Source organism: Bombina bombina, chromosome 4 (assembly GCF_027579735.1).
Source record: "Bombina bombina isolate aBomBom1 chromosome 4, aBomBom1.pri, whole genome shotgun sequence".
In the NCBI taxonomy this organism is placed as follows: Eukaryota; Metazoa; Chordata; class Amphibia; order Anura; family Bombinatoridae; genus Bombina; species Bombina bombina.
In genome coordinates, this window is record NC_069502.1 from 636952850 (window position 1) to 636974243 (window position 21394).

The 21394-nt window shown below is 37.4% G+C and overlaps 1 protein-coding gene across 1 annotated transcript in view; it reads left to right on the plus strand.

Annotated features, from left to right (window-relative positions):
- VNN1 (vanin 1) overlaps positions 1-21394 on the plus strand; it is a 69753-nt gene that overhangs the window by 548 nt on the left and 47811 nt on the right. The window contains exons 2-4 of the mRNA XM_053709124.1: positions 106-236; positions 9689-9881; positions 15648-15939. Of these exons, the coding sequence (XP_053565099.1) occupies positions 106-236; positions 9689-9881; positions 15648-15939 (616 nt within the window). The remainder of the gene's footprint in view (positions 1-105; positions 237-9688; positions 9882-15647; positions 15940-21394) is intronic.

Here is a 21394-nt window from a genome sequence, read left to right on the forward strand (position 1 = left end):
TATATATATTTTTCAAGATTATAGTTTATTTAGGGTTAGGATTAATATGACTTTATAGTTTATGAGGATGATATATTTAAACAGTTTGTTCTTTTTGCCCTACAGGGTGCCCATATCATTCTTACCCCTGAAGATGGTGTTTATGGTTGGATCTTTAGTAAAGAAACTATCTATCCCTATCTTGAATACATTCCTGAACCTGAATTTAATTGGATTCCGTGCACTAACCCTGAAAGGTATTATTTGTTGTTATAAAATGAATGTTTAACTTGCAAGACTTAGGAGTTATCATTCTCAGTTGGGGTTCATATATTTTCTATAGATAGCCTAATCATTTTTAACACTGAGGGAGAATGTAAAATCTTTTTATTATGTACATGAACTTATCCAAGAAATGAGAGTTTAATAAAGTCTGTAATAAACTAGCAACCAGTTAAAGGGACATAATAGTTGAAAATGACATGCTCTAAATCGTTAGAACATATAAATTTTAAAGGGACAGTGAACATATATAAAAAAAAATGTTACATAATTCTGCACTATGTGCAAATTTATGTAAAATTATCCTTACAACGCCTTCAAAAACAAAAGTGATTTGAGAGATTTGGCCCCCCAAAGGTATACTTACCTTTTGTTCCTCACCAGCCTCTTATGATTTATTTTGCTAAAGAGTGCCTCACGGGTGAGCTTTGTAATCACAGCATGCTCGATCACAACACTGAACGAAATGTAGCGCTCTCCAGTGCTGGGTAAAGCTGAATATATATACAGCTCTGGAGACCACAACAAAATGATAAGTTTCTCTGGTTTTACTATTTATAGGTATATGTCTAAGTAAAATTAAAATTTTTGTTTTATTCTATAAACTACTGACATATCCCAAATAAAAATATTTTCATTTAAAGCATTTATTTGCAGAAAATGGCAACTAGTCAAAATAACAAAAAAAGATGCTATGATATCAAACCTCAAATAATGCAAAGAAAACAATTTCATATTCATTTTTAAAGAACACAATACTAATGTTCAGAAATCAATAATTTTTGGAATAACCCTGATTTTCAATCACAGTTTTCATATATCTTGGCATGCTCTTCACAAGTCTTTCACATTGCTGTTGGGTGACTTTATGCCACTCTTGGCACAAACATTCAAGCAGCTCGGCTTTGTTTGATGGCTTGTGACCATCCATCTTCTTCTTGATCACATTCCAGAGGATTTAAACGGGGTTCAGGTATTGAGGTTAGGTTGGCCATGACAAGGTCTTCAACTGGTGGTCTTCCCTCCACACCTTGATTGAATTGGCTGTGTGGCATGGAGCATTGTCCTGCTGGAAAAACAATCCTCGGAGTTGGGGAACATTGTCAGAGTAGAAGGAAGCACGTTTCCTTCCAGGATAGCCTTGTACATGGTTTGGTTCATGTGTCCTTCACAAAGATAAATCTGGCCGATTCAAGCCTTCCTATAGCACCCCCAGATCATCACTGATCCTCCACTAAATTTAACAGTGGGTGCGAGACACTGTGACTTGCAGGCCTCTCCAGTTCTCAGTCTAACCATTAGATGACCAGGTGTTGGGTAAAGCTGAAAATTGGACTCATCAGAGAAGATGGCCTGGAATCAGGCAGATTTATCTTTGTGAAGGACCCATGAATCAAGCCACATACAAAGTGTTAGATCCTAAAATTCACAAAAACTATAGCCATTGTTTTGTAAACCAGAGTAGTGTTGGTTATCAAATTTCAAATTACCCCAAAGAAACAAAACACCATAAAAAACCTACACCAAGTTCTAGCATGATTCTATGTCATTATCACAGACTGAAGATCCTAGATTATTACAAAAACTGACCAATAAGAACAGCCCCCAAACATAACCTGTTTAATGTTTCACTTCAGAAGCAGTTAGCCTGAGTCTGATAGTTTAATACACAGATTTTGCCTTTTCACTATGTGTTCCCTGAAACACCAATAATGGAGGCTCTCTCTAACAATGAATGCAGGATTGACAAATATAACATATATAAAACATTTTATAAATACTCTTGTCCTGCAGTAATCTGAATGTAAACCAACATATCACTAGTCTGCTGCTTGGATCTGCTGGAAAAGGAAAAGTTACAAAATGAGGGTGTTAAAAGAGCTGAGTAAGTTCTAAAAGATAACAGCAGAACCTACTTCTCTGAATATTATATCAAAACATCTAAAACAGGGGTATCAAACTCAATGTAACTGGGGGCCACTGGCCAAGTGTCCTGCGCTCATGGGGGCCGCTTGAACTAAATAACTGCTAGATATACTAGGAACTGGAAGTGACATTTACCCAAGTAGTAGTGCATGGTGGGAGTTGTAGCCCACAACAGACATACACAGTTGTCTATATTTATCTTGTGAGTGCCAAGTGATCATTCTGGAACTGTATAACAATTTCAAAATTGACAGTTATCCAAGCAGTGCATGGTGGGAGTCTACACCGGACTTTTACAGCCCAAATGATTGGTTTACCTTAAACGAGGGAGGGCCACATGAAACTATTTTGGGGGTCGCATATGGCCCCAGGGCCTTGTCAGGGTGCCAGGAATCAGACTGAGACGAGAAGTGCAAAAATAATCACACCTTTATTAATAGAAAAAAATAATAAAAAGTCCACAAGTCAAATAACAAGCCAAGAATCAAAACCAGAGCTGGTAGTCAGACGAGCCGAGTCAGGAGCCAAAACGAGTAGTCAGGCGAGCAGAGTCAGGAACCAGGAGAACAGCAGAGTCAGGAACAAGCCAGGGATCAGGAACCAGGAGGAACGTCAGACAGCCAGGTAATACACAGGAGCTCTCACAAACAGGTCTGAGACAACGCAAGGGCAAAGCATACTGAACAGAGGCCCTTTAAATAATAAGTGATGACATCACAATTCTGAGACTGCATCCTGTCTCACACGGATGATGTACACCAGTCTGGCCATAAAAGGAAGTGCAGGAAATGAGCAGCATTGCACAGTATGCACCAGAGTCAGCAAGAGAAGTGAGTAAAATGGCTGCCAGCAGCACATGGTAAACAAAGCAGGGAAAAAACCCTGACAGGCCTTTACTTTGAGACCACTGATCTAAAAAGTAAAAAAGAGCAGTCACACCTCAGGCCTGGAGTTTCCATTTCCACTTAGGGTTTCCATCTGGGTAATTTTTTCCTGGACAAGAGGACCATGTATTGTGCCTCTGGACATCACATGAATAGTGCTGATGAACAGCACAATACATGGTTCTCTCTGCTTACCCTGCAGCATGCATAACTTATAAGTGTCTAGGAAAAAAATTACCCAGGCGGCAACCCTAAGTGGAACTGAAACCTCCAGGCCTGAGGCAGGATGAGAGAATTCTGCAAATAAAAACTGAATTTGCAAAATTGAAAATAAACATTAACAAAATCAGTTTCCTAACAATCTTAACAAGTTTCAAATAACCATAACTATATCATACAGTAACCATAAAATAGCTAAAATGAAAAAAGCATGATTTTATAAAGAGCTGCAAGAACAGAAAGTTATAATACAATAAACTTCATGTATAACACATTTGTAAGTCAGAACTTAGTAGATAAATAACGCAGGCAAAATAATATGGTTTCTTGCAGAAAAGCCACATCATACACTGCTTGTTTAAAAAAGAAAGCACTGCTGAGACCTCAGAATCTCCTTTAAAGGACCAGTAAATACAGCATATTCAACAAATGCATGATTAAAAGAAAATGCAATTGCTCTTAGAGGCCTATCTATCAAGCTGTCAACCTAAAATACGCCGGAATTCCGCATCGCAATTGTTGCGAGATTGATCCTACCTAGTTATAAAAGCCTACAGACCGGCAAATGTTGAAATTCGTGACGTAACATACGAACCGGCGATCTCAATCTGATGCAGATCGATGCTTACGTCATTACAGATGTTCTGAATACACATTCGGCTCTATCTGACACTTTTTTTCCCAGTTATCAAACTTTTAACAGGTACATTCACGTCTTTTCCGACCCAGCGTACCTGGTTTTCAATCCGCCACCCTGGAGGCCGCGGATGCCATAGAAATCAATGGGAGTCTGAAAGCAGCGAAAGCTTATGTTCGATGCTGCAAGACAAATAAATATTATCCATTGATTTCTATAGTAGAAAACAAGTAACGTTTACACCTAACACCCTAACAAAAACCCCAGAGTCTAAATACCCCTAATCTGCCACCCCGACATTACTGCAACTAAATAAAATGTATTAACTTCTATTCCGCTGCTCCCCGACACTGCCGCCACTAAATAAACATGTTAACCCCTAAACTTCTGGTTTCCCACATCGCTACCACTAACTAAACCTATTAACCCCTAAACCGTCAGCTCCCGACATCGCCAAAAACTAAATTAAGCTATTAACCCCTAAACCTAACAACCCCATAACTTTAAATTTAAATTACAACATCCCTATCTTAATATAAATTAAAACTTACCTGTAGAATTAAAATAAACGATTTTTCACTATTAATTAACCTACCCTAACTATTATACTACAATTAAATTAAAATACCAATTAAATAAACTAATTTACATATTAAAGAAACCTAACCCTACTCAAATTATTTAAATATAGGGTTATGTTTCTTTAATATGTAAATAAGTTTATTTAATTGGTATTTTAATTTAATTGTAGTATAATAGTTAGGGTAGGTTAATTAATAGTTTAAAATAGTTTATTTTAATTCTACAGGTAAGTTTTAATTTATATTAAGATAGGGATGTTGTAATTTTAATTTAAAGTTAGGGGGTTGTTAGGTTTAGGGGTTAATAACTTAATTTAGGTTTTGCGATGTGGGGGGCTGATGGTTTAGGGGTTAATAGGTTTAGTTAGTGGTAGTGATGTGGGAGGCCAGAGGTTTAGGGGTTAATACGTTTATTTAGTGGCGGCAGTGTCAGGGGGCGGCGGGATAGGGGTTAATAACTTTATTTAGATTGCGGCGATGTCGGGGAGCAGCGGGATAGGGGTTAAGAACTTTATTTAGGTTGCGGCAGTGTCGGGGAGCGGCGGGATAGGGGTTAAACATTTTAGTATAGTGGCGGCGTTTAGTAACAGGGTATAAATAAAGTTGGGAAAAAGCAGAATTGACGCAAGATCGATGACTGCTAGTTAACAACAGTCCGATGCTCATCGCCCCGTACTTGGTGCGCGTCTTTTTGCCGGCTTTTTTCATAAATAAGGAGAACGTATTGAGATATGCGGCCGCAATGTTAGGCGAGCATATTGATGCCGGCGAATGCAACATAGTTGACGCTTTGATAGATATCCCCCTTAGTCTGAACTTCAAATGAATATTAGATTTTTTTTCTGATGATTTTCAGTTATGTCTATTTCCATTCTTCCTGTATCATGTGACAGCTATCAGGCAATCACAAATGTATATACGTATATTCTGTTAATTCTTGCACATGCTCAGTAGGAGCCGGTGACTTAGAAAGTGTAACTATAAAAAAACTGCACATTTTGTTAATGGAAGTAAATTGGAAAGTTTTATAAAATTGCATGCTCTATCTGAATCATGAAAGTTTAATTTTGACTTGAGTGTCCCTTTAACCCCTTAATGACTGTGACAACAGTTTAACTGCAACAACTGGCTAATCTTCATTAACCCCTTAACGACCTAGGACGTGCAGGGTACGTCCTCAAAAAAAAGGCAGTTAACGCCTGAGAACGTACCCTGCACGTCCTCAGTGGGGAAAGCAGCTGGAAGCGATCCCGCTCGCTTCCAGCTGCTTTCCGGTTATTGCAGTGATGCCTCGATATGGAGGCATCCTGCAATAACCTTTTTAAGCCATCCGGTGCAGAGAGAGCCACTCTGTGGCCCTCTCTGCACCGGAGATCGGTGGCTCAATGCGTTGGTGGGTGGGAGCCGGACCGGGAGGCGGGTGGCTGCCATCGATGGCCCTGGTGATGTGCAGGGGGGGCTGGATCGTGGGCGGGGATGGCCGGGGGCGCGCACGGACGCGCGCGCGTGCACGGGAGGGCGGGCGAGTGCATGGGGAGGGAGCTGGTGGGAACCGCTATGCTACAGAAAAGGCATTAATAAAAAATGTTAATCAAACGTTAAAAAATGGCTAAAAAGTTTTAAAAAAAAACGATCAGCAAGGTGGTGGGGGTTTGTCTGTGTGGGGGGGAAGCTACACTACAGAAAAAAACCAAACAAACAAAAATAAAGCACTTTTTTTTGCAAACTGGGTACTGGCAGACAGCTGCCAGTACCCAAGATGGCCCCCAATGAGGCAGAGGGGAGGGTTAGAGAGCGGTTTTGGGGGGGATCAGGGAGGTTGGGGGCTAAGGGGGGATCCTACACAGTAGCATATGTAAATATGCTAAAAAATTTTTTTTATTTTAAAAAAAAAAAAACTTATTTTAGTACTGGCAGACTTTCTGCCAGTACTTAAGATGGGGGGACAATTGTGGGGTGGGGGAGGGAAGGGAGCTGTTTGGGAGGGATCAGGGGGTGGGATGTGTCAGGTGGGAGGCTGATCTCTACACTAAAGCTAAAATTAACCCTGCAAGCTCCCTACAAACTCCCTAATTAACCCCTTCACTGCTAGCCATAATACACGTGTGAGGCGCAGCAGGATTTAGCGGCCTTCTAATTACCAGAAAGCAACGCCAAAGTCTGCTATTTCTGAACAAAGGGGATCCCAGACAAGTATTTACAACCATTTGTGCCATAATTGCACAAGCTGTTTGTAAATTATTTCAGTGAGAAACCGAAAATTTTTAAAAATTTAACTTTTTTTTTCAATTTGATCGCATTTGGCGGAGAAATGGTGGCATGAAATATACCAAAATGTGCCTAGATCAATACTTGGGGTTGTCTACTACACTACACTAAAGCTAAAATTAACCCTACAAGCTCCCTAAAAGCTCCATAATTAACCCCTTAACTGCTGGGCATAATACACTTGTGGTGCGCAGTGGCATTTAGCGGCCTTCTAATTACCAAAAAGCAATGCCAAAGCCATATATGTCTGCTATTTCAGAACAAAGGGGATCCCAGAGAAGAATTTACAACCATTTATGCCATAATTGCACAAGTTGTTTGTAAATAATTTCAGTGAGAAACCGAAAGTTTGTGAAACAATTTGTGAAAAAGTGAACGATTTTTTTTATTTGATCGCATTTGGCGGTGAAATGGTGGCATGAAATATACCAAAATTGGCCTAGATCAATACTTTGGGATGTCTACTAAAAAAAAATATATACATGTCAAGGGATATTCAGGGATTCCTGAAAGATATTAGTGTTCTAATGTAACTAGCGCTAATTTTGGAAAAAAGTGGTTTGGAAATAGCAAAGTGCTACTTGTATTTATGGCCCTATAACTTGCAAAAAAAGCAAAGAACATGTAAACATTGGGTATTTCTAAACTCAGGACAAAATTTAGAAACTATTTAGCATGGGTGTTTTTTGGTGGTTGTAGATATGTAACAGATTTTGGGGGTCAAAGTTAGAAAAAGTGTGTTTTTTTCAATTTTTCCTCATATTTTATAATTTTTTTTATAGTAAATTATAAGATATGATGAAAATAATGGTATCTTTAGAAAGTCCATTTAGTGGCGAGAAAAACGGTATATAATATGTGTGGGTACAGTAAATGAGTAAGAGGAAAATTACAGCTACACATAAACACCCCAAAAATGTAAAAATAGCCTTGGTCCCAAACGGACAGAAAATGGAAAAGTGCTGTGGTCATTAAGGGGTTAAAGGGACCGGAATTCCACATTATTTATTTTATGATTCAGATAGAACATACAATTTTAAACAACTTTCCAATTTACTTCTATTATCTAATTTGCTTCATTATTTAGGTAGCCTTTGTTGAAAAGCATAGCTAGGTAGGGTTAGGGAGCTATTTGCATAATAGTGCGTTTGCATTGTCTTTTAAACATGCATTTATTGATTATTGTTTCTGGTAGAGCACTTTCTTTCTGTATGTAAAGGAGTTCATGATGACAACATCAGGCTGGAGGCCAGCCTGGAAGTCAGATAAGTTGCTTTCCAAATATGTTGAGTGCACATAAGTTGGGAACAGAAATGGACAAGATGGTGGTCATTGCAGTATGCACTTCATGGTAATCCACACTACTGTGCATCTCTACGAAGTTCCCTCCCTCCACCAAAGCATAATTTTCAAAGGAGATTTCTCCCTTCAGTTTAAGTTAGGTTTTTGGGAAATACAGCTCATGATCTTGTTGGAGGAATTTCACAAGGTCTTTGTAAACAGATATCTGAATAGAATCCCAAAGGATAACTGCATACTTGTCATGGAGCAGGTGAGTGGGAAAGTGATGAATGTGGGAACTTTATTTCCTTTTACTATTTTCACTCCACTTTTGTACCTTGTTTTGCTCTTTCACATGTGCCATGCTAGCTTCCCCACTGCTAACATATGGAGTGCAAAAATTATATTTGTTGTCTATTGGAAATAGTGATGGACAAATTTCGTTAAGAATGAATTTATTTAAAGGGACACTGTACCCAAATATTTTCAATTGTAATTCAGAAAGAGCATGCAATTTTAAGCAACTTTCTAATTTACTCCTATTATCAATTTTTCTTAGTTCTCTTGCTATCATTATTTGAAAAAGAAGGCATCTAAGCTTTTTTTTGGTTTCAGTACTCTGGACAGCACTTTGAATTTATCCACCAATCAGCAAGGACAACCCAGGTTGTTCACCAAAAATGGTCGGGCATCTAAACTTACATTCTTGCATTTCAAATAAAGATACCAAGAGAAAGAAGAAAATTTGATAATAGGAGTAAATTAGAAAGTTGCTTAAAATTTCATGCTCAATCTGAATCACAAAAGAATTTTTTTGGGTACAGTGTCCCTTTAATGAACATTCTGATGAGCTGATTTGATGTATGAAGTAAATTCTGTCAAAAATAAAAACCTTGATGAAAATTTAAAACTACATTTTTAGATGAAACTCTTTTTTTGTCTATACCAATCTGTAGTCTTTTTAAATATACACCTTTTAAAGCACTAGTTTCTACTGAGCATGTGCAAAAGTTCACAATATATACAGATATGCATTTCGTGATTGGCTAATGGTTGTCACATGATACAGTTGGCAGAGAAATGCAAGAGATTTTGATGTCTGTCAGGGAAAAAAAATCAACTGACAATTGAAATTCAGAGTGCTATTAATTTGCCTTTTATATTAAGTTTTTTGTTGATTTTACAAATCTAATTCTCCTTTAGGAAGGATATTCTGTAAACAGCAGTTTTCATAAATTATATCAGTTAAAGGGACATTCTAGTCAAGATTAAACTTTCATGATTCAGATAGGGCATGTATTTTTAAACAACATTCCAATATATTGACTGGCTAAAATGCTAGTCTGTAAATAGCACTGAGATAAGGAAGAAGTCTGCAGAGGCTTAGATACAAACTAATCACACAGGAAAAAAGTATATTAATATGTTGGTTATGTAAAACTAGGGAATGAGTAATAAAGTGATTATCTATCTTTTTAAACAATAACAATTCTGGAGTAGACTGTCCCTTTAATAGAAATATATGAATACATTATTTTGATTATTGCTGCAAAATACAAAATATTTGGGCAAGAGTTTAATCACTTCAGCATTACTGTATGATACTTTTTGTTATTGATTTTCATGTGTAGGTTTGGACCAACACCTGTACAGAAAAGACTGAGTTGTATGGCAAGAGATAACTCTATATATGTGGCTGCTAATATTGGTGACAAGAAACCATGTAACACCTCTGATGCTAAATGCCCAGATGAAGGGTTTTATAGTTACAATACAGCTGTTGTGTATGACTCAGATGGAAAACTGGTAGCTCGTTATCACAAGGTCAGTTACTTTCTTTATAGAAATATAAAATGCAATACTACTTTATTTAAAGAATAAAACATTTACCTTGTCATAATAATTTTAATTTGACCTTCAACATAAAGTCTGATTTTGTTCTGAAGCTGATAACTGGGTGCATAGGTTTTGTTTGTAAGCATGTTTGAAGGTTAAAAAATAAAAATGGTATGTGACTACACGTAGCCAGCTAAAAACATTATAACTATTTCAGAACACTTAGGACTCCATGTATTAAACGGCGTGCGGACAAGCTTCTCAACTCTGTTCTTCTACTGGTCTTATGCATCATTACACACTCCGGTGAGTGTGTAATGCCCGGCTATTCTCTCTCGTGGCTAATGATGAGAAGGGTCTGTCAATCACCCCCAACGAGCGATTCAGAGTGATTTCTCTTTGTCGCCTCAGTAGTCTAATGACCGCTAATTCTTACATTGCGGGAAGCAGGCTCGCATGTGCAAACCTGCTTCATACAAGGAGAACATAATCTTGATGTTGCTTTCTACTTCAGTGGTGACTTTTTATGGTAAAATGACGCCCTTTAATTATTAAAGCCAGATTACAAGTGGCGCACTACCACGACCCCATCCAGTTGAAAATAAATGTATTGCGTGTCAGCTTAGCGCAAGTGTTGATCTCGCATAAAGAGTACAGGGTTAAAAAAATGTTCACCAAACATGACATTAATACATTAAAATAAGCTGATACACTCATATATTCACTATCTCATAACAATTGTTAATATAAATATTATATATAAGGGTTAAAAGGTATATGACAAGGTATTTGAATAGAAAGGGCTATAATGTGTGTGTATATATATATATATATATATATATATATATATATACAGTATATATATATATGCATATATGTGTATATATGTATTTATAAACGTATATACATAGATATATACACATATAAACATAAAAGTTTAATTCCAGTGGTGATTGTGCACGAGTTAAAGGGCTAAATAGCACACCACTATCTGGCCCTATGGGCGAGATTACATATGCGGCGCAGGCTTCAGCGTAACTGCTGAAACTTGCCTTGCCATTAATATCACCTCACACATCAGGGAATCACATTTACGGCGCCGTCAGTTTATAAAGTGCCGTAAGTCGGATAAACTAGCGATCTCAAATTTCTGTAGTCACCAGTGACTTACAGCACGTTAGAAACTGCCGGCGCCTAAGAAAAAAAAAAAAAAAGTTAAATCTCCCGTAAAAGTCTAACTACCAAAAATAAAGCTGACACATAAAACCACTATATTCGCCATGACCCCCATATCAGAACTAATAATAAATGTATTAACCCCTAAACCGACAATCCCCCACAACGCAATATACCTAATAAAACTATTAATCCGCCATTCATCCACATTGTGATCTACCTAATATATGTATTAACCCCTAAATCCGCCAACCCCAACATTGCAAACTACCTAATAAATGTATTAACCCCTAATCCGCCATTCACCCACATCGCAATCTACCTAATACATTTATTAACCCCTAATCCGCCATTCACCCACATCGCAATCTACCTAATAAAAGTATTAACCCCTAATCCGCCAACCCCCCACAACGCAAAGTACCTATTAAAACTCTTAACCCGTAATCCACCATTAACCCACATCACAACAAACCTTATAAATCTATTAACCCCTAATCCGCCAAACCCCCATAACACAAATAACTAATTAAATTACTAAATCCCCTAACCTAACACCCCCTAAATTAACCCCAATTACTTAAATTAAAAAATACTAAGTTACAATCAAAATAAAAAAGCTAACATTACTTAAAAATAAAAAAAATAAGATTAAATTAATCTAAGATTACAAAAAATGTAAAAGTCTAACATTACATAAAATAATAAACCAAATGATCAAAAATGTAAAAATTAAACCTAATTCCTATGAAAATAAAAAAGCCCCCCAAAATAAAAACACCGCCTAATCGAATACTAAACTACCAATAGCCCTTAAAAGGGCCTTTTGTAGGGCATTGCCTTAAGTTAACCAGCTATTTTGCCTTAAAAAATACTAATGCCCCCCTCTAACAGTAAAACCCCCCACCCACCAAACCCACCATAATAAATAAACGTAACACTAAAAAATCCTAAACTACCCATTGCCCCGCAAGGGTCATTTGTAAGGGCATTGCCCTTAAAAGGGCATTCAGCTCTTTTACACTGCCCAAAATCCCTATTCTAAAAAAACCCAAAAACCCCAAAAATAAAAAAAATCCTAACTCTAACCCCCAAATAGGTACTCACCATTCCTGAAGTTCAGCCGAGAAGGCCCTCTTCCAAGCGGTGAAGTCTTCTTCCATCGTGGTGATGTCTCCTATCTTAATCCAGGACCAAGCCGATTCGGAGCGGAGATAAGCGCGGAACAGAAGACCGGCGATCACGGAGCCAACAAGCGTAGAGATCCTCTTCGTACGATCACCGCCGCACCCTGAGGATTGAATTCAAGGTACGCGTTAAAATATGGCGTACCTTGCATTCCTATTGGTTGATTTGATTCTTCAAATTCAAATCAGCCAAAAGGATGAGAGCTACTGAAATCCTATTGGCTGTTCCTATCCTATCCGCAGCCCATATGTTGCGAAGGCGAGCGGACAACTTCTCGAGTTGAGAAGCTTGTTCGTTCAAACTTTTGTACATGGGACCCTATGTGTTTAATCCCAGCAAACACATAATTAAAATTCACAATGGAGTAGCAATGCACTTCTGCTCCTGCTGGACACAAACAGGGATATGTGACTATGCATATATGCTTAAACTGATTGGCCCACTGGCTTTGCTTAGCTCAGGAATGTAAAGCCTTTAAAGAAGACTTTAAATGGACATTAAACCCACAATTTTTCTCTTGTGATTTAGAAAGAGCATGCAATTTTAAACAACTTTACAATTTACTTATATTATCTAATTAGCTTCATTCTTTTGATATCCTTTGTTAAAAAGCATTTCTAAATATGCTCAGCAGCTGCTAATTGGTGGCTGCAATAGATGCCTCATGTGATTGGCTTAACCATGTTCATTGCTATTTCTTCAACAAAGGATATCTAAAGAATTGAGCAAATTAGATAATAGAAGTAAATTAAAATGCCGTTTAAAATTGTATTCTCTATCTGAATCATGAAAGAAACAAAGATATAACTAATGCACCCTGAGGACTTTGACCTAAGGCAACCTGTTGGTTCATCTTTCACTTGTGATGGACTTGGAACCACCAACTGTCTAGAGTTTTTGGATATTCCTGCTTGAGCACATGTGATTAAAGGGGCATAATGTTTCTCATTATGGGCTAGATTACCATGGGCGTGCTAACATTAGCGCATGCGGTATAAGAATATCGCGGGATTGCGGGCATGTTAATTTGCGTGCGTCTTACAGGTTGAAAGTAAACACGTTTGCCTGAGCACAGTCAATTTTAATCAGATTAGCGTGTTTGAAGACTTTGTGTAAAGGGTTAGGGATAAAAGAAAGTTGCACCAAACACAACATAAATACATTAAAATATACTGTTACACTCATATAAACACTAACTGATAAAAATGAGTCGTTATTTTTATTGTAAAGACATATTTCTATATACTGTATATCTATATATACCTGTATATCTATTCCTATAGATATTTAGGTACAGATATATATTTAACATTAATATTATCAGATATACAGTATATAGAAATATATATTTAACCCTTTGAGTGCTAAGCACTTTTCCACCTGGGTGCTAATATTTTCTAAGTTTTTTTTTTTTTAAATCTTTGAATTTTTTTTTTTAAACTTTTTTTTTTACAGACCCCCCAAGACTTACACTGTTGGAAAGGTTAGGAGGCGATTACCTTTCCAACAGTGGGTCTTGGGGGTCTGTAGCTGCTTAGATGCCTGAGATACAGGCTACTAAGCAGCATGCCCCCTCCTCCTATACTTAACATTGTTAAGTATAAATAAAGTTGCGCGGTGACGTCATCACGTCACCGCACATCACGTGAAGCCCCGGCGATGCCTGTCACTTTACAGGCACGATCGCCAGGGTAGGAGCGGTTAGGAGCCCCCAGATCTCCCTCAAGGTGGGAGAATGCTCATGACGGCTCTGAGCCGTCATTAGCACCAGAGTGAGAAACTCTGTGATGGCTCAGAGCCATCATTAGCACTCAAAGGGTTAATAATAAAATTTTAAAAAAAATGTATGTGAAGAACTAGGAATCTAAAGTATGCGTAACACCCTTCGTGTTTTGCAATGTAGGTCAAACGCGTTGTCAGTTTAGGGCACATGGCAACTTAGTTTTTTTAAGGCGCATACATATAATAGAACGCATAATCAGTAAATGCATTATAAAAAGACAATGCAAATGCACTTAGTTTGAATTTCAAATGAATAGTAGATTTCTTTCTGACTAATTTTAAAGTTAGTTCTATTTTCCCTCCCACTGCATCATGTGACAGCCAATCACAAAATGCATATACGTATATTCTATGAATCTTGCACATGCTCAGTAGGAGCTGGTGCCTCAGAAAGTGTGTGAAAGATTGTGCATATTTAGATAATGGAAGTGAATTGGAAAGTTTAATTTTGACTTGAATGTCCTTTTAATTTAAATCTAAAATATTAAAAAAATATGAATAATAATTTTTAAAAACTATTATATACACCGAAAAAAATTGTAAATAATCCTCAGAATATATATGTATTACAGTATTTATAATAATTTTTGATAATTTTAATTATTTGTAATATTTCCTATTTCAATACTTTGCCTTAAGAAAACAATGTTTTCATGTGTGCTAACCCAACACTGCATTAAAATTACATTGCGAATCACAGCAAGAGTTATGCATATTTTACATTTCACATAGAAAAAAGTGTAATTTTGATTATTAAATATATATTTCTATATATATCTGATAATTTTAATTCAATATATATATATATATATATATATATATATATATATACATACCTATTTAGCTATAGGAATAGATATTTAGGTAGAGGTATATACAGATATATATATAGAAATAAAAATACCATATTTCTGTATGTGAAGAACATTGGAATGTGAGATATTAATAACTCCTAACGGGTTAGCTCTTGAGCGAAAAGTGTTAGGTTTTTTCTTTTATGCTTTCCACTGAACTCAATGGGGCGAATGTGTAAGCATGTTTGCGATATCCGAAGTCCTGAAGTTAGCGCGCATTGGGTTCCTCTCGTGCACAAAACTTTTACTTTCAACTTGTAATAAATGTGCTAACCGTGTGTGCAAAAAGTCTACTTCTAGTAATAGTAAATAGCACACCACTTGTAATCTAGCCCTTTGCCAGTGATGCAGTAATGTCCAATAGCACATGAGTTCCTCACTTCCACAAATAATAATAATTTGATCCCATAATGCACCCCTCAGGGCTACGGCAATTTCTTGGTTCGTCTTGCAGCTGTACTTGGCTTTGAAACACCAACTGTCGGGGATTTTGGGACATCTTTGCTTGAGCACATGTGGTAAAAGTGGCACTATGCTCCTGATTATATTAGTGATGCATACTGTATATTGTTGCCATTTCTAGTGGCTATTTTACTATTTTGTTTTTAATTCAACAAAGTTTATTTTAAAATAAAATCATTTAGTTTGTTATATACAATTTTTCTTTTGTCTGCACGTGATCCACCTATTTTTTCTCATGTATTATATTTTGTATTGTTTTCAGCTATTTATTTCATATGTGCTTATCTTACAGTATAACCTTTTCACTGGTGAAACACAGTTTAATTTCCCAGAAGAGCCTGAGATTGTGAGCTTCGAAACGCCGTTTGGAAAGTTTGGCATTTTTATCTGCTTCGATATCCTTTTTTACTACCCAGCTGTATCTCTGGTGGTTGATCAGAAAGTGGATACAGTTCTGTTCCCTACTGCGTGGAGTAATGTTCTGCCTCATCTATCTGCTATAGAGTTCCACTCAGCATGGGCTATGGGCATGCAAGTTAATCTGCTTTCTGCCAATTTGCATAACACCAGCATGAGTATGACAGGTAACAAAATATGCAAAACCATCTCCAAAATTTTATAAACTGATATGCATTTTAAAGCAGGCAAAATGATTTTACGTAATGAAGTTGAAGCTCCTATTGGAGTCCAACAATGATCAATGATTAACCAGTTTGGCAATTATTTATTTATTTATAAAATATTTTACCAGGAAGGATACATTGAGATTTCTCTCGTTTTCAAGTATGTCCTGGGATCACAAAACATTGCATTGATACAATAGGGTACAATAAAATACAAAAACAATAATAATAATACACAATATATGCAAACATTTAACATAGAGCAGGTACGAAATATTTAATCAACCATAACAGGTGCATTCTGTTTTGAGATATGTATAGAAGGATCTCTTAAGGGATTTTAGGCTTGGGGAAGCTTTTAAAGTGTGAGGGAGGTCATTCCATAATTGTGGTGCTCTGTAGGAAAAGGAGGATCGAGCTGCTTTCTTTTTGTATTGAGGCAAGCTAAATAATGTGCTGTTATTGGATCGGAGGTTATAGGAGGTGGGAATAGCAGTGGAGAGCATTCTGCTCAGGTAGGGTGGGAGCTTCCCAGAAAGGCTCTTAAAGACAAGGCAGGAAAGATGGAGGGTGTGTCTGGATTCCAGCGACAGCCAGTTTAGTTCTTTTAGCATGTCACAGTGGTGGGTCCTGTAGTTACATTGTAGCACAAAGCGGCAGAACGAGTTATATAACGTATTTAGTTTATTAAGGTGAGTTTGCGGAGCAGGTGCATATACTATGTCCCCATAATCCAAGATAGGCATCAGCAATTTGTTCTGTGCAATCAGCCAAGTGCTACCTCTGCTTTTGTTATACTGACAAAACTGTGGGATTGATCGCAATTCCGATTATCCTAGCTTTGTGAAGGAATAATCTAGATTTTATTAGACACAGAGATGAATATTTGCATTACTTTCTTTTACTACTCGTGTGCAGCCTTAAAAGTACATATAACACATAAACAGTTAAAATAATACAGAGAAAAATGAGTCTATATAACTAGCCAATGAGAATGCTAGGTTAGAGACCAGAGAAAAAATGGACCAATCAGAAGACCCATATTGACCATAAACAGACCAATGTGCACCCCATCTTCCTCTTTCTTGCTTGATGCTCATAACAAAGAATCTTTTGAAGAAACAGAACAGTCCCAACAGTCCAAGTAACAAACATAGAACCAAACAGAACCATAAAACTTGAAGAAACTTTAGAGAATTTTGACTCGAAGAAGACTCAGGGTAGGGGGATGAACATCTGAAGATCCATCTATGTCTCCATGAAGTTGAAGATGTCTTGATTGAAGGAACAAATCCAGATTTAATTAATGAGGTTTGAGTAGTTGGTAACTAAAATAAAATATAAATCATTAGTATATAACAAGTAAAATAACAGTATGGGTTGGGAGAAGACAGAAGTAGAGGTGGGAAATATTTGTCTCTGTGTCTTTAATAAAATCTAGATTATTCCTTCACAAAGCTAGGATAATCGGAATTTTATTACAAGACCATAGACTTCATATTTGCATGTTTAAAGCAATTATTGAAAAAGATTTAGAGAAAGGCGTGTTGAATGGGTTTAAAATAAAAATGTTTGAAAGTTAAATCGGAGGACCAGTCTGCTGCCTTCAAAATTTCTTGTAAAGGAGCAGATTTTAAAAGGGCTTTAGAAGCGGCTGATCCTCTAACTGAATGATCTGTGAATGAAAGATCAATTCCAGCCTCAGACATAACCCATTTAATCCACTTCGCAATAGAAGTAGGAGAGACAGGAGAGTGAGGAGGGACAAAGGACAAGAAGAGTTGATTATTAGAAGAATCTCTAAAAGAAGAAGTTTTAGTTTCATAGGTTTTGAGACAAGGCACAACACAGAGAGAGGGTTCATTTGGAAAATAAGGATAAAAGATAGAAGAAGATAGAGTATTAGTTCCACGGGAAATGAGAAAAGTGACACCTTCAGGAGAAAAGGATTTAGAGTTGAAATCAAGAGCCCAAACATCAGAAAGCCTGCGAAAAGAGATAAGACAAAGAAGGGTAGCTAGTTTAGCTGAAATTTGTTTTAATGAAAGTGAATCATGAAGGCCAAGATTTGAAGAGAAAGAAGATTAAATCTACATCCCAAAAGAAATTATGTTTTGGAGTAGGAGGTCTCTTTAATCTAATAGATTTGAGTAGAAGACATATTAAGGGATTCTTTCCAATAGGAAGATTATTAATAAAGTCATGTCTAGCAGAAATAGCAGATCTAAAAAGATTAATAGTCCTATAAGCTTGACCCAGGTCAAAGAGATGAGAGAGAAAATTAAGAATTTGAGTTAGAGGGGATGAAAAGGGATCCAGACTCCTAAGCATGCACAAGCTAGACCATCTGGTCCATGCGGAAAGATAAGATTTGTGGGTTCCTGGAGCCCATGAATCTCGCATGAGAGCTTTAGCTGAGTCTGAAAGTTTGAGGAGATTTCTGAATTCCCCGTAATCGACCAAGTTATGAACCTGAGAGATTGATTGAGAATGAGATTGTGTGGATTGCCTTCTGTATCTAGAAGAAGATCTGGAAGAACAAGGAGGAGAAGAGGAGGTTTGATGGACATCTCGAGAAGAGAAGGATACCAAGCTTGAGTTGGCCAAAGGGGAGTTATTAGAGTTAGAGATAGAGAATTCCTGCGAACCACAGAAATCATCCGAGCAATCAGGGAAAATGGGGGAAAAGCATAAGCTCCTTGATTCGGCCAGGTCTGTAGGAAGGCATCTATTGCCAATGCATCGGGATCTGGACGCCAGCTGAAGTAGAGGGGAAGTTGTCGATTGAGACGAGAAGCAAAAATGTCCAAAGAAAAAGGACCAAGAAGAGCTTGAATAGAAAGAAATATTTTCCTGTGAATTCTCCAATCGCTGGAATCTCTTAGAAAACGAGAACGCCAGTCTGCTGCTGACTTGGAAAGACCTGGAATACTCTGCCTTGATAGAGATATTCCTGTATAGACAAAGATGAATAAAATCCTTGGTTATATTGGACACATTTCTAGATTTTGTGCCACCCAATCGATTGAGTTATCTCACTGCTGAAATGTTGTCCATCCGTAGAAGAATGGAAGCAGGAGCCAAAGATTTTACAAAGCTTTTACCGCAAAAGATCCGGCTAAAAGTTCCAAACAGTTTATATGCAGATCTTTCTCTTCTGTGGACCATTTCCCTCTGGTAATCAATGGACCGCAACGAGCGCCCCAGCCCGATAGACTGGCTTACTATTGAAACAAATAAATGGCACTTTCATTCATGAAGTATAAGATACTTCATGTAGAAAGCTCCTTTATTTGATTAAATCGATCGCCGCTCTTAGCTCCTACAGCAGAGCACGGCTAAAAGCAAATTTGGCTAAGAGGTGACGTTTTCACCTCTTAGCCAATAGCAGTGGGGTAAATCTGGCTCCCATGGGCGCCAAGCCGGATTTACCACACTGCTATTGGCTAAGAGGTGAAAACGTTACCTCTTAGCCAAAAAAAATTTAAGCCATGGGTTGCTGTAGCAGATAAAAACGGCGATCGATTGAATCAAATAAAGGAGCTTTCTACATGAAGTATCTTACATGAATGAAAGTCCCCTTTATTTGTTTAAATATTAAAATCCTAGCATTTGTAAAACGCTAGAATTTACTTTCACTTTAAGTATGGAGTTTTTTCAAAAATAGCTCTCCCATTCCAAACTTCCATGTGGGAAAGCCACCATGAAAGCTCCTCTCTGGTTTACGAAGATAACTGAATGAGATGAGAATATGAAAAACCTTTCTGAAGATAAGTGATTTTTAACCTTTGGAGTTCTCGATAATGAAGAGGGGCCGGAAAGATAGCCTGAATAGAGGATAAAACTAACCTAACTATCCTGGCTATCTGTCTGACTGAGACAAATTGTTTGCTGAGAGTCTTGGAAATTTCTTTTTTGATGTTCTTTATCTTTGATAGGGGCAAACATAAAGTGGCTTTCGATGTATCTATAAGAAAACCAAGAAAAACTAGAGATTTGGAAGGAATCAGGACTGATTTCTCCTTGTTTACAAGGAAACCTAAATTCTCCAAGAGATTTATTGTCATGGTTAATTGGGCTTGAAGAGAGAGAAAATTCTGATTCATCAGAAAAATATCATCTAAATAAATAAACAAATTCCTCTGAGTCTCAAAAAGAGACTACAGGTTTTAGAATTATGTAAAAATCCATAGGGCAGAGGACAGGCCAAAAGGAAGACAAGTGAAGTTCCAAATTTGTTCTTCCCAAGAAAAGGTCAGATATTTCCAATGTTCCGGAGCTGTAGGAACAGTGAGATAAGCATAAGCATCTAACCTGACAAGCCAATCGTTGTCCAAAAGACAATCTCTTAGAAGATGAATACCTTCAAGTTTGAAATGATTGTAGACAACATAAGCATTTTTCTTTTTTACTAAAAATAGGTTGCTGAAATAGGCCAGATGAGGATTTAAATTTTGAGAAATTGCTTCTTTTTGATGAAGATTTTCTATTTCTTTTTGAACCAAAACTTTCGCCTAGATTTAGAGTTTGGCGTTAGCCGTCAAAACCAGCGTTAGGGGCTCCTAACGCTGGTTTTGGGCTACTGCTGGTATTTAGAGTCAGTCAGGAAAGGGTCTAACGCTCACTTTCCAGCCACGACTTTTCCATACCGCAGATCCCCCTACGCCATTTGCGTATCCTATCTTTTCAATGGGATCTTTCTAACGCTGGTATTTAGAGTCTTGGCTGAAGTGAGCGTTAGAAATCTAACGACAAAACTCCAGCCGCAGCAAAAAGCCAGGAGTTAAGAGTTTTCTGGGCTAACGCTGGTTCATAAAGCTCTTAACTACTGTGCTCTAAAGTACACTAACACCCATAAACTACCTATGTACCCCTAAACCGAGGCCCCCCACATCGTCGCAACTCTAATAAAAAATTTTAACCCCTTATCTGCCGACCGCACACCACCCCAACCTACGTTATCCCTATGTACCCTTAATCTGCTGCCCCTAACACTGACGACCCCTATATTATATTTATTAACCCCTAATCTGCCCCCCCAACGTCGCCTCCACCTACCTACAATTATTAACCCATAATCTGCCGACCGGACCTCACAGCTACTATAATAAAGTTATTAACCCCTAATCCGCCTCACACCCGCCTCAATAACCCTATAATAAATTGTATTAACCCCTAATCTGCCCTCCCTAACATCGCCGACACCTAACTTCAAGTATTAACCCCTAATCTGCCGACCGGACCTCACCACTACTATAATAAATGTATTAACCCCTAAAGCTAAGTCCAACCCTAACACTAACACCCCCCTAAGTTAAATATAATTTTTATCTAACGAAATAAATTAACTCTTATTAAATAAATTAATCCTATTTAAATCTAAATACTTACCTGTAAAATAAACCCTAATATAGCT